The sequence below is a fragment of the Phanerochaete carnosa genome (genome assembly GCF_000300595.1).
Source record: "Phanerochaete carnosa HHB-10118-sp unplaced genomic scaffold PHACAscaffold_12, whole genome shotgun sequence".
NCBI lineage: Eukaryota > Fungi > Basidiomycota > Agaricomycetes > Polyporales > Phanerochaetaceae > Phanerochaete > Phanerochaete carnosa.
The window spans coordinates 1,184,049-1,196,368 of NW_006767639.1; the positions used below are offsets into that span (position 1 = coordinate 1,184,049).

The following is a 12,320-nucleotide window of genomic DNA, read 5'->3' on the forward strand; positions in this document are numbered from 1 at the left end:
CTCTAGCTGATAGTTCTATGTAGTATAGCGCGGTGGAGTCAAAGTCCGGATTCATCATGGACCCGCTCGCCAGAATGACATGCATCCGAGAGCCTCTGTTTTCTGCACGAACAGTTAGCATGTACGCGCACATATCTCTCTATGCTATAGTTTCGGAGCACTGAAAATTGTGTTACGCAGACGTACGTCCTACCATCAAAGTACTAAAGTACTTCAGCATGTCGGTAATACTGGCACCGCCTGTGGTTAGTAATATACACCACTCGTGGCCCGCTCATCCTCGCTGACACCATCGTACTCGTCCTAACGTGGATAAGTACATTCGGAAAGTGGAAGAATGCTCACCGCCTCAACATGAGGGCGTCGCTGACAACGTGCCTGCTACGTGATGGTGAGTAGTCTTGTGAGCACCTTCGCATTTCATGTTGTTAAAACCCGCCTGCCCATGCAGGGACTATATATTTCATGTGAGCACCATGACAAAGCCACATTAGAATGAAATTCTCACAAGCGACGGCGAACATAGAGCTCTCCTGGCGATAAGCATAACCCAGTTTCTGACCGATAGCCAATCCGTATGTCCCTGACATGAGTATGCGGGCTGATAGCTGACGTAGAGCTTGAGGAACTACTACTCACGCGCGCGTTGATAGCGGACCTGGTGCGCATCCTACCTTTTGTGCGCTTATCCGTACTCATGGGAGTGATCGTGCAGCCCTTGGTGCTCCTTGGCCGCTTCATGATCAACCTCCGGACGGCCGGCTCGCCGATGTCAGACCATTCTCTGCACATCAGTTTTCGGCAGCAAGAACAGTCGACATTGCAGTTCAGAAAACCGGCAGACCGGTTGGGAACTATTGGGGGAACGCTACAGGGCAGCTGGAGCGACGACTTGCGACGAAGAGAATGAAGCCGCAGGGGTAGACGAGGAAGGGCGCCGTGAGGCTAGCACTTCGAAGTTCGGAAGCGATGATTGAACCAGATCTGGAAATAGGCTCTGTTCCAGGCGGATAGTGGCGTTTGTAGCTTATACAAGCGAGATACTCGAATTTTATGACACCGTAATCGATTTGTGTGCCTTCGGGCTCGGCGGTGCATGAAAACATGCATTTTGGGGTGGTAGTGCACCTCAAGTAGCTATCCTAGATGGTGACCTTCAGTCGCGACAAATACTTTATCTACCTGAACGCTTTCAATCAGGATTCCCACCATATCCCGGGCTTAAGTATTCCACTGGTATTATTAACATGGTTAGCTGCGGAACGTTTCTTTCTGACGTGTCACTCACGACGTAATTCTCAGTAGATGGGTGGCGCATTCGATTATCGCAGTTCAGGTGCCGGCTGCTCCTGCAGGAGCTCATGCAGCACCTTCGCCGACCAGACCGGCACTTAGACGGGGATCGCACCATGGCGCAACGGCTTTCACGTCCGAGAGCACAGCGTTGCCGCCCAGAGACGTTCAGCGATACTGGCTCGCGCGGACAGATTACGGGACATGCATCATCGTAACGCACGGGCTGAGGAGCCTCTCTGGCTCGACAATGCGCTCGAGGTCATCTAGCGCCATCGTTTGCAGCGTCAGGGGCTACTCTTCCTTGCGGACCCGCGTGATCTCCGACGTGATATGTGAGACATAGGGCACGGCGATGTGATAGCCTGAATCCCAGCTGGCAATCCGTGCGGAATTGTCTACGTCGAGAACGGCCGGGTCCTGGGGAAGGGTGAGCAGATCCACGTCTGTCGGATTTGTGCAATACAGAATTGACGGTGGGTCTGCAGACATACACTGTCAGCTATCTCTAGGTGCGCGTATATTTGATGCGCTGCACGTCATTCCGCGGCTGATTACGGGTCTGTAGGCATAATTTATCGGGGCTTGTTGTATAATTGGACAGTGTATGTCAGAAAAGCCATGCCACCCTGAAACGAGATGCAGTTGATGTCCGTCAAGAGAATGAAGTCTCACACGCACGTCTGGTTGTGTCGTAATCATCAATCAAGGACAGCGCGCCAAGAGCAAATTGCAACTTTGTTGGGTCGAGTCCCAGCATTTGTCTTCGGACTCGGCGCGCAGGCATCACATGCCCAATCAAAACGGCCGATCTTATCTTATCTTCGATCCACTAGCCTCTCTCAGGCGCCCGGGGCCGGGACCCGCGAGCAAGATAAGATCAGATCACGGGAGTCACTGAATGTCGTAATAAACTTGTGCAGCGACTTGCCGCGAATGCTAAGGAGTGCAATTATGTTTTTAGGTCGTTATAAAGCGTACACTGCCAGTGGAGCGAACAAACGGCACAGGATACTTATTTTAAACTCCGACACTCATTCTGGCTGTGGACGAAAGGAGTTACCTCGGGTATATCCCTCCCTCTCAGCTCGTTCTGCTTGATATTAGTTCATGTACATGAAAATTTAATCTACCCTGACAGTGCGTTTCGCTCGAGTGCCCGACACTGCTGGCTAGCACGTAGAGGGTGTAGTAATCCTAACAGCATCGCGCAGTAAACTCGCGAAAGTGGCGATCGTCGTGGATATCAGACAGGGAGTAGCAGCTCGTGCCGCGAGTCGCGCATGATGTAGTGTCAGTTCACGGGTTGCTCGAGGCCACCCTCAGAGTCACTGCGCGCCCAGATGTGCCGGACGAGGCGCCTGACCTCCGCGACGTTCTCGACCGTCTCGCGCTGCTGCATGTCAAGGATATACATCAGGACTCAGAAGCGCCGCTGCTCCTGGCTGTCGGTCAGGCAGCCGCTAATGCAAATTTTAGACATGACACCGCGGAGCGCAGGTCGGAAGATGTCGTTCATCAGGTGGTGTCGCAGCCCCACCTCTAGGCGCTCCGTGCCCGGGCCCCGTGCCTGCAGCGAAGCCGTACGCTACGCTCGGCGAGTTATCTCACTGGCACTATACCTTTGAAGTGTAGTTGACTTCTCGGGACAAGTTTTCGATGTCTTTGCCGGAATCGGATCCTATGGCGGAGCCGATACTCACGCGGTAGTTCCACCGACCTAGACACGCCAAAGTGCCCGAGTACAGTTGAAACAAGTGTTACTGTAAGCTCGCCCGACAGCTTGCTTTGTAGGTATGACGAGTCGCTTGGTTTTGACAATCGCTCTTAACTCCACCCATTAGATTAAAACCTTATCTCCCTTCTCAAAACGTCCCGAGAGCTTGCGCCCTGAGATTTCTCGGCCAAGATGGGACTCGTCATGCCGACTGATTCGAATCCAGCAGGCTGTGAGCTCTTCAAGCTGAGCCAAAGCCACATCTCTCCGAAAAGCAGGAACATTCGGGCAAATCACGAACTGGAACCACTATCTCAGCATCTGAACCAAACTGGACCTTCGACCATGCCACAGATCCAGTGCGGCGGTTAGGGTTCCGAACTACGGCCCTGAACACAGCCATGGCCAGCCTAGGCAATGCCAGGCCTGCATAACATCAGTTCAAGCCCGCTCAATAGATTGAAAAAGAGCCGATAACTCTTTTTTCCCCTTCATCGACTATGTCGGCACAGTCCAACGAAGCTGCATACTCACAGTTGTAAGCATGGCCACTGTTTTAAGCTGCACTTGGCGACCCAATACTCATATCTTCATCTTTCAGTGCCACGGCAAACTATGTCGACATAGCTGCCACGGGCAAGTACATCCTTGGCTTCCCATCATTGCGTTGCTCACATAGCATCTGCCCCGCAGCCCTCGTGATCTACGAGCTTTTGATTACCATTGATGGCGAGGCTAGAATTATATGGAAGAGACCTATCACCGCACCTGCCGTGCTCCTCGGCTCGGTACGATGGTGTATGCTCCTCGTGGCCGCCATACAACTTGCGCCGACAACTCAAAATGTAAATTTCGAGTGTTTCTGACTATGTGTGATCTTTGACAATGCTCGTTACAGGAGCAAGTACAACTTTTCTGAGGCTTATGCAACAAGTTTTTCACCTGAACTTGACGTGCAGCTGTTCACCACTTCAAATTCTGAACTGGGTTCTCGACCTTATCGGATTTGTCCAGACCGCACGTACGTCTCATGTAACTTGTTCAAGCCAAAAATGCTCGCTGACTTCCACGTACCAGTCTTTTCGGCCCTGCGCGTGTTCGCGATTTGGGACAGGAGCTACGCTTGGTCGCTGGTAGTGTTCGCACTGAGCATGGTGCCGTTCGCGACAAATTTGGTATATACTACCCCTGCTCCGAACCCGGCCTATGCTCTCGTTGACACTCCCATGCAGTATAACGCGGTGAATTCGAGTTACGGATCTGGTACGGGCCCGCTCATCGGAGTGGCGTGCACTGAGGAACTTCTGTTCTCTGCACAAAAATACAATACGTGGGTGCACATATCTAACCGCCACACTTTTATGGTACTAAATAATCGAGATATAGGCGTACGTTCATGGCCAGAGCATTCTAACATACCGGGGGCACTGATGTCGCTTGCCCACAGTTGTGTACATCACACGTAGCTTGCTCATCCTCAACGACGCGATCGTGCTCGTCCTGACGTGGATCAAGACATTCGGACACTGGAGGAGTGCCCGCCGAGTCAACGTCAAGGCATCTCTGACGGCGTGTTTACTGCGTGACGGTCAGTGGCCTTGTGCGCGCTTTCGCGTCCCTGTTGTTAACACCCAGCTGTACCTGCAGGAACTGTCTATTTCATGTAAGCGTGGCTCGTAAGCCTCATCAGAAGGAGCTGTTTACAGATGACAATAAACGTAGAACTCTCCTATCACTAAGCATAGCCCAGTTGCTTACTTACGACGCCTCTGCAGTACGTTCCCGACATGAGCACGTGGTCCAATAGCTAACGTCGAACCTAAGAACTCAACACTTGTGGGAAAGTTTATAGAGACCTTGGTACGTACCCTACGCTCCGTTCGTCATTTTTGTATTCATTGATTACCCACGCAGCCCCCGGTGCTAATTAATCGCTTCATGATCAATCTGCGGGCGGTCGACTCGGAAATGTCGGGCGACTCTGTGGACATGAGTGATTCGCAGCAAGGACAGTCTACACCGCGATTTATAAAGCCAACGGACCGGTTGGGAAATCTCGGGGAAACACTGCATGATGGCTGGAGCGACAAGCTCTGGGACGATAAGTATGATACCTCAGGAATGGACGAGGAAAGAGACTGTGAGACCGCTGCTGAAGCATGAACCGCCATAGAATATTGTATGTACCAGGCTCGCTAGTATGCTTTGTTCGCAACGGACAGTATCATTTGTAATCTTGCGAGCGAGAAAATTGAAGCTTATGATATCGAATGATACCAGCCGAGCAGTATGCCATCAGGCTCCCGGAACGCAATTAGCTCCGAGGTACACTGCAGAAGCTCTGCAATAGTCCTGTAAATTAGGGGACTTACGCGGAGATATGCATGCTATAGGTGTGCGCGCTGGCGAACGGAATACGGCTGCGCAAGTGGGAGCTCACATTCAGAATTCTCGCCCGCTTAGCTGGTAAGCATCGTGAGCTCGTGCATAATCTGTATCTGGGAACTTTCTAGTGCTTCGAAGAGTGAATCGTGCTGGTCTCCGTGCATTAGCGTCCTAATAAAATGCAGCGCTATAAGACGCTGCGAGCCATGGACAGAAATTTGGAGCGAGGTCTTTCGATAACTTCGCAATTGTGAATAACGAGGAGGTCACAACAAATGAAGAATTCGTGCGGCTTGGTCGTCAGAGTCTGCTTCAGGTCCAGTCGTACGACAAGAAAGCCGTCATGAAGTGAAGCACCGTTTAAGGTATACCACCATGATCTGGGGTTCTTACCGGACGAATGGTCGACTTTGTTGGCAAAGCGTGAGCCGCGTGAGGGCAATATAGAAGCTAGCGGACATACTATGCAGGCACGCACGCCATACCCGAACGGCTGCCAGGAATTAGGCTGGTGTCGAAGGGTCGAACGTGGTCCAAAAGTCTGCTGACACGAATGCTCACCGGTATGGCCTCAAATTGGCCGCTGAGCCTCGGCCCGGGCATGAACCCCTCTGCCTGCGGCTCAAGTCAGCAAGACAGATGGTCCATAGAAGCGTAATCCACACGCCATCGCCCCAGATCTCCATGTCCCATTGAACGTTGCAGGTGCTACACATGATAAGGGTGCATTTTAAACAGCGTAATTACCGCTGCCGGTAGTAAGATCTTCATGCGGCGGCATCCTGCGTCCTCAGGCGGATAGGACGAGGCATAACGAAGCACTCAGGACAGCTGGAATATCCGGAATCAGCAAGGTGAAGAAGTATCTGAAGATGGCATGCATGTTCACCAATGAGGTACGGCGAGTTGTGCACGTTGTCTAATGTCATCGGGACGGTCACCGTTCTCATAGTGCTCTTCCCTTCGCGGGGGTTCTTCCGGATGTAGCGCATCATAGCCGTCAGCATTCCCGAGGTCAGCTAAGTCTTAGCCTAGTCCAAGGGACGTTCTTTAAGGGTGCACCCAAAGTAGTTTCACGTCCTAAATGTACGATATTTTATTGACCCCTCATCTTCAGTTTAGCTTTGAATACGAACCGGTAATAACGAATGTCCGCAGCCGTAACAGAATGGTCAAAGATCAGTCGAATCGAAACTAGCCGTATGAATACGCACGCTCCGCCCGACATCGCCCTCCGCCGTCTCCAGTTCCGTCTCCTTATTCGTTGTACGGTACTCGTATTTAAGATATCCTTCTCGTTTGTAAGATGTGTGCCCTACGTTCGGCGAGAACTATCCAAATGAAAAATTAGCATTCACGCGGAGAATGTGCCACATTACCAGAGGGCACGCACTCTCGTCGACATAGCTCATGAGCTCGTCAACTTCCCGCTGGTGCCTCGCGTTATCGCTCCATGTGAACAGTGCCACTGTCGCCAGCCTCCGAGCACATTTTCTGCTCTCCAAGAGGAAGCAGATCAGTCGTCCTACGGACGAAGGGATGCACACCATTCTACTAGTATTTACTCAGAAAGCGGCCAGCAGCTCATGAATCAGGGGAGCGCGTATGAAATGGAACGCGTTCAGCCTACTAAGAATTTGTCAGCCCATCGAGAGCGTACAGAAAACGCACAGGCTGACTTGGCGGGCATCGAGCGGGAGAAGATCGCTTCGGGCGTCATGGGCGCGAAGTCTTCGATCAATATATCTTGTGGTATGGTCCGCCGCTGGAGACCGGACGCGGAAGAGCATGGCTGCTGCAGAGCTGATGTGCGGTTTTGCACGCGTGGAGAAATCTGGTAAACTGGGAACATCGCGCGTGCACATATAGTTGACGCGTCGCACGCCGTTCTGCGGCTGGTTGCTGGTCTTTAGGATGCTGCAGGTCGGGAGTCACTATACAAATGGACAGCAAATGACAGAAAAACCATGCTACCCTGAAACAAGCGAAACACAGTGGTATTTATCACTCACTGATGAAATCCAAGTGACGAACGGAGAGGCCTACTTGTGTCGTAAACTGAGTCATCGTTTGTGCTCAGGCGAAGGCCTCCGCTCTCTGCGCCATGCAAAGGGTCGCGGGGGCAATACGACCGGGCCAACGTCAGTGACTCAGTACGGCCCGCCAATTTTTGCATCGACAGCGCAGAGGTCGAAGACAAGCCCAAAATTGAGATTTGTAGGACAGAGCAAATTTTGATTTTGTGGCGTCAAGCCTCGGCGTTTATCTCGGGGCGAAACGGGCCCGTCGAAGCTCGGCATTGTCGGCATATGAGCGTCACGTCCCCAATCAAGCGATCTATCTTATCTTATCTCCCTCGTCCGCGGACCCCGGTGTAAGTACACCCCTCTCGTTCATCAATATCAAGCTTTCAAGTGAGAACCGGTAGCTTCGGGAGATAGGGCATTGAAGGTGCTGAAGGCTGTGACAGTAATAACGACAGCGACGAAGAGCATGTGCCTGAGCCACGGAGTCACTGGCAACTCCGCTTCCCGGCCTTTACCCAATGGCAGCTGATATACTGCAGCAGCGTGCAAAGTACAGAAAGCAAACGGCCACAGCCTTGGCTGCGGTCACTAGATGAAATCCGCGCATGTATTGTCGAAAGGTACTTTCGAACACACGCCTGGCAACGAACGAGCCCTTGCCCTACCTTCGTCAGTCTACCGCCCATTTGATTCACTACTCGCGAGATCAAATGCACATATCCAGAAGAATACCTACGATTCCTGGTAAGCGGGTCAGTCTGATTATGTGTCTCTCCCATGAGCTTCGTTCTCATTGCCTGCACATGACGCTGGCACTTGGCAATACGATACCGAATCCCATGATTCTGCGCTCTGGGAGTCTCGGCCGCCGCATAACGCTTGAACGACTTCAGATGTGATTAATTCTTCAATATTCTGCCGTTGACTCACTCTCCAATGAGCTCTACATCTCGGCCAACTCGTCCTCGGTCTAGGCCTTCGGATTTCGCGCCTGCTACTGCAATGCCGACGGCAGGTAACATTCTCAACGTGTCGTGTGCTTCTTCATACTTCTCTCGCAATTCTTACAGTCGTCTTCTGGGCAATACTTGGCTTTGGCATGGTGTGGGCTCGGCTCGGCATGAGAGTCGCGGCATCGGCCCACCTGTAGAGTTCATGGCTTGCCAGAGGCGTGATCCATTCTCCGGGCTGTGTCGAGCCGAGCCGAGCCGCCAGGCTGCGGCCCAAGCAACAGCCTGCAGGAGATATGACGAGAAAACGTTGAGCATCAACGACAATGGTGAACCTTTTCTCATTCAATTTAACCATATCGAGTCGTGGCTTTGATAAGTGCTATCAACCGATGACCATCTGTGCGCTGCAGCACATCCAAATATAGTGCGTGATCATATCTCAACGGCATCGGACTTGTCGTGCGTTCGAACAGGTTAACGGCAGGCCGTGCTTGGGTAGCAGACTGGCAAAACGCCACTTGATATTGGTTGGGCGCAGCGTGGCGGCTTGTACCAGGGCTGAGCCGCGGGTTGCCTGAGCCGCCGCACTCCTGAGAGCTTGCCACGGTGAAGATCTGACTTTTCTCTAGCAGTAATGACTTAGGTAGCCCAACGGCCTGAAGTCGGCGGCATATCGAGCGTCTCCCTCGGGCTAGCGGGAACTATGGCAATGGCGAGATCACATGACCGTCATCAAACTCGAGATAAGAACGGTAAAAACGCATTTTTGTTTGTTATAAGCATCTTCGCACCAGCCAAGCGGCCCCAATGCACCAGATATCTGTTACAGTGACTCAACAAGCACAAGGTATGCGAGGCGCGGATCCAGTTCACTCGTTGGATACATTGCATAATCCTGGTATCAGCAACCTCGGAATATCGGCGAAATCAGTTTCCATACCAGGCCAGCAGCAGATCAATGAGAAGTGCTGCAAGTGGACACGAACTGCTATAAAGCCTAGGACGATCGTTTTCAAAAGACGCTGGATAGGGTACGGAATGATCGCAATGTCCCGACTGAGGAGCCCGCGGTGGTGAAATCAATGACTTTCTGGGCGACGACAATCATTCTTCAGTTAGCTATATCGACCTTTGCTGTTTCAGATAACTATGTCTGGTTTGGATGCCAGCTTCAACTCGGACGTGGTCCGCTCGCGATGGGATGAAGCCTTATTTGAGTCTGTGAGTCAGCCTCTTCAGAAGTTCAGGTTCGGCGCTTTGAGAAGTGTTTCATAATCTCCAGCGAACACTGATAGCAAAGGTCATACATTCATCATGATGCTAATAGATGGCCGTCCAAGGTGCTAATAAACCGTGAAAGTGGCGGGCTATCCTCAGTACAGCTCGCCTCCTGGTCCTCCTCACTCTCCTGCATCGATTATGTCGGCAGAGTCAGAGCAAGCTCTCATACAAGCCTACACGCAACTGTAAGCACCCTTGTGGTTGCATTTGGCAGGCCAATGCTCATGCTTTCTCCAAGTAACACGGACACCTATATTACTGCAGCTTCCGCATGCAAGTATATTCCTTGTTTTCCATTGCGCTGTTCACATCATCTGCTCCCCCCCTCAGGCGTTGTCATCTACGAATTTCTTATTACTAGCCATTGCGAGGCTAAGATTGTGTGGAAGAGGCCTGTAACTGCATCGGCCGTACTCCTAGGCTCCGTACGATGGTGTATGCTCCTCACGGCCGTCATGCAATTTCCACCATCAACCCCAAATGTAAGCTTCTGAACATTTCTAAATTTGTAGTCTGCACTAATGCTCCGTGTAGGAGTAAGCGCACTTCGCTTGATTGGGAAACAGGTTGCTCACCGGAACCCGACACACAGCTGCCCACCAATAGCAATCTTTTCCTGGGTGACTATTCTCGCTGGATTCCTCCAGGTTGCACGTACGTATCGCACAGGCTGCTCAAGTTGAAATTGCTCAATGACTTCCACACGATAGTATTTTCCGCGCTGCGCGTGTTCGTGGTCTGGAATAGGAGTTATGTCTGGTCATTGATAGTTTTCACGCTGAGCTTGGCACCATTCGCAACAAATCTAGTATGCAAAGCCTCTACCCTAGCTTCGGATGCGCATTAATCAACCCTCTACGCAGCACAACGCGATAAGGTCTGAGTATAGTGCCATCGCTAACCCGCTCGGTGGATTATCGTGCATCTCCGAACCTCTGTTCTCTGGGCGAGTATCCAATATGTGGGTATACATATCTCGCTGCTGTATTTTCTAGGTACTAAAAGCGTGCATTATAGACGTATGTTCTATTGTCAAAACTTTTGCAAGCTCTGAGAAACCGATGACCTCAATTGTTTGTTTACAGTCGCTTATGTCACGCGCGGCTCACTCGTGCTAGCCGACACCATCGTGCTAGTCCTGACGTGGATCAAGACATTCAGACAGTGGAGGAATTCCCATCGCCTAAACGTGAGGGTGTCGCTAACGACGTGCCTGTTGCGTGACGGTCAGTAGCCCTTTACGCATCTTTACATTTCCTGTTGCCGATTCCCAGCTGCCCGTGCAGGAACTGTCTATTTTATGTGAGTTCGACAAGAAAGCAGCCTAAAAAGAGATTTCTCACAGGCGACAACGGATTTAGAGCTCTGTTGGCGATAAACATAGCACAGATGCTGACTTTTGACGCTTCTGAGGTACTACATCCCCGACACGAGCATGTGGGCTGATAGCTGACGTCTAATTTCAGGGCATATCGCTTGTTGCCGTGGTTGTTGCGACTCTGGTGCGTACCGGCGTTCTGGTCAACCCGTTTTTGCTTATAGGCTAGCTATGCAGCCCCCGGTTCTCATCAATCGCTTCATGATCAACCTCCGGATGGCGGGCTCTGAAGTGTCGAACTACACTATGCACAGTGGTGATCAGCAACATCAGTCGACACTGCAGTTCGGAAGGACAACGGATCGGTTGGGCAATATTGCGGGAGTGCTGCAGGATGGTTGGAGCGATGAGCTCTATGACGAAGAGATTGACACTGCGGCAGTGGACGACAGCGCAGAAGTGGACGAGGAAGAAAGTTATGAGACGGGTGCCTAGGTATGAGCTAGTGTTCGAAATTGTACCATACCGCGTGGGTCCCGGCCTGCGCTCGCAAATATGTCTGGATAGAACGGCCTATTCGCAATTTATAAACGCAAGAAATATCATACTCTACTCGAGAATTTCACTCGCAAACCGGCCGTTCATAATCTCTCCGCCGCCGCCGCCGCCACATGGCCTAACTTCAGGCCTTGAACGGCGAGCTCTTTTTCGCCCCCTGCTTGAGCCGTGCGGATAAAGCTGTTCAAAGAGAGGTGTGAGCGTCCTTCTGACGGAGAAGTTAAATCGCTGCCAACCTCTGCGCCAGCTCTCCACACCTTCACAATATTAACACGGCCTTGCAAATTATGACTAGTACTATGCACAAATGTGATAACAACGGGAGGATAGAATGAAGGACGAAAAATCACTCTTGGACGTACTTGTAGCCGAGAGACTGATCAGTACTAGTCGCGCTCGAGAATGCCGGGTGCACATCCTCTATGCCGAGATCGACCCACGCCTTCAGGTCGTCGTCGGCATAAAGCAGTAAATCCTCGCCAAACCTCCGACACCCGAGAAATAGATTGCTCTTCGCGACATCCCTTCCGATCCGCTTCTGAATCGCCAGAAATTCGCGCACTCGCGTGAGCCTCTGCCCGGCGCAGAACGTCAGCATCGACACAACCACATACGCAGGCGGATGAAATACCGCGTTCGATGGGCGCACTGCGAGCTGCACTTTGTCATTCGGCCGGAAGCAAGCCATGTCAACGCCACACCAGGGAACGGCTCGTTTCGGCCAGAACTTGCAGATGCCTCGAGCACGCCGATAGTCAGCCTGGCGCGGGTGGAATCAGCAGGAGACA

General features: G+C 51.8%; 3 protein-coding genes across 3 annotated transcripts; 2 read left to right on the forward strand and 1 right to left on the reverse strand.

Moving 5' to 3' along the window:
- Positions 1-3,510: 3,510 nt before the first annotated feature.
- On the forward strand, positions 3,511-5,173 carry PHACADRAFT_201098 (uncharacterized protein; the record flags this gene model as incomplete). Its single annotated transcript, XM_007401380.1, has 9 exons — positions 3,511-3,548; positions 3,612-3,806; positions 3,970-4,031; positions 4,088-4,273; positions 4,458-4,598; positions 4,658-4,673; positions 4,733-4,784; positions 4,835-4,870; positions 4,925-5,173. 9 exons carry the CDS (start codon positions 3,511-3,513, stop codon positions 5,171-5,173), a joined length of 975 nt encoding a protein of 324 aa, XP_007401442.1.
- A 6,028-nt stretch (positions 5,174-11,201) lies between these two features.
- On the forward strand, positions 11,202-11,731 carry PHACADRAFT_264873 (uncharacterized protein). The gene has a single exon (XM_007401381.1). The coding sequence runs from the start codon at positions 11,206-11,208 to the stop codon at positions 11,467-11,469; it is 264 nt and encodes an 87-aa protein (XP_007401443.1). The 5' UTR covers positions 11,202-11,205; the 3' UTR covers positions 11,470-11,731.
- Positions 11,732-11,768: 37 nt separating this feature from the next.
- PHACADRAFT_264874 (uncharacterized protein) lies at positions 11,769-12,280 on the reverse strand. Its single transcript, XM_007401382.1, has 2 exons — positions 12,164-12,280; positions 11,769-12,106 (listed from the first exon to the last, which is right to left on the reverse strand). The coding sequence occupies exons 1-2, from the start codon at positions 12,218-12,220 to the stop codon at positions 11,879-11,881; spliced, it is 285 nt and encodes a 94-aa protein (XP_007401444.1). The 5' UTR covers positions 12,221-12,280; the 3' UTR covers positions 11,769-11,878.
- Positions 12,281-12,320: the final 40 nt, after the last annotated feature.

Coding starts and splice junctions, on each gene's coding strand:
- PHACADRAFT_264873 (XM_007401381.1), top strand. CDS start 11,206: ATGCAGCCCCCGGTTCTCATCAATCGCTTCATGATCAACCTCCGGATG.
- PHACADRAFT_264874 (XM_007401382.1), bottom strand. CDS start 12,220: ATGGCTTGCTTCCGGCCGAATGACAAAGTGCAGCTCGCAGTGCGCCCA. Junction 12,107..12,163: donor CAGTGCGCCCATCGAACGCG/GTATTTCATCCG, acceptor TGCGCCGGGCAG/AGGCTCACGCGAGTGCGCGA.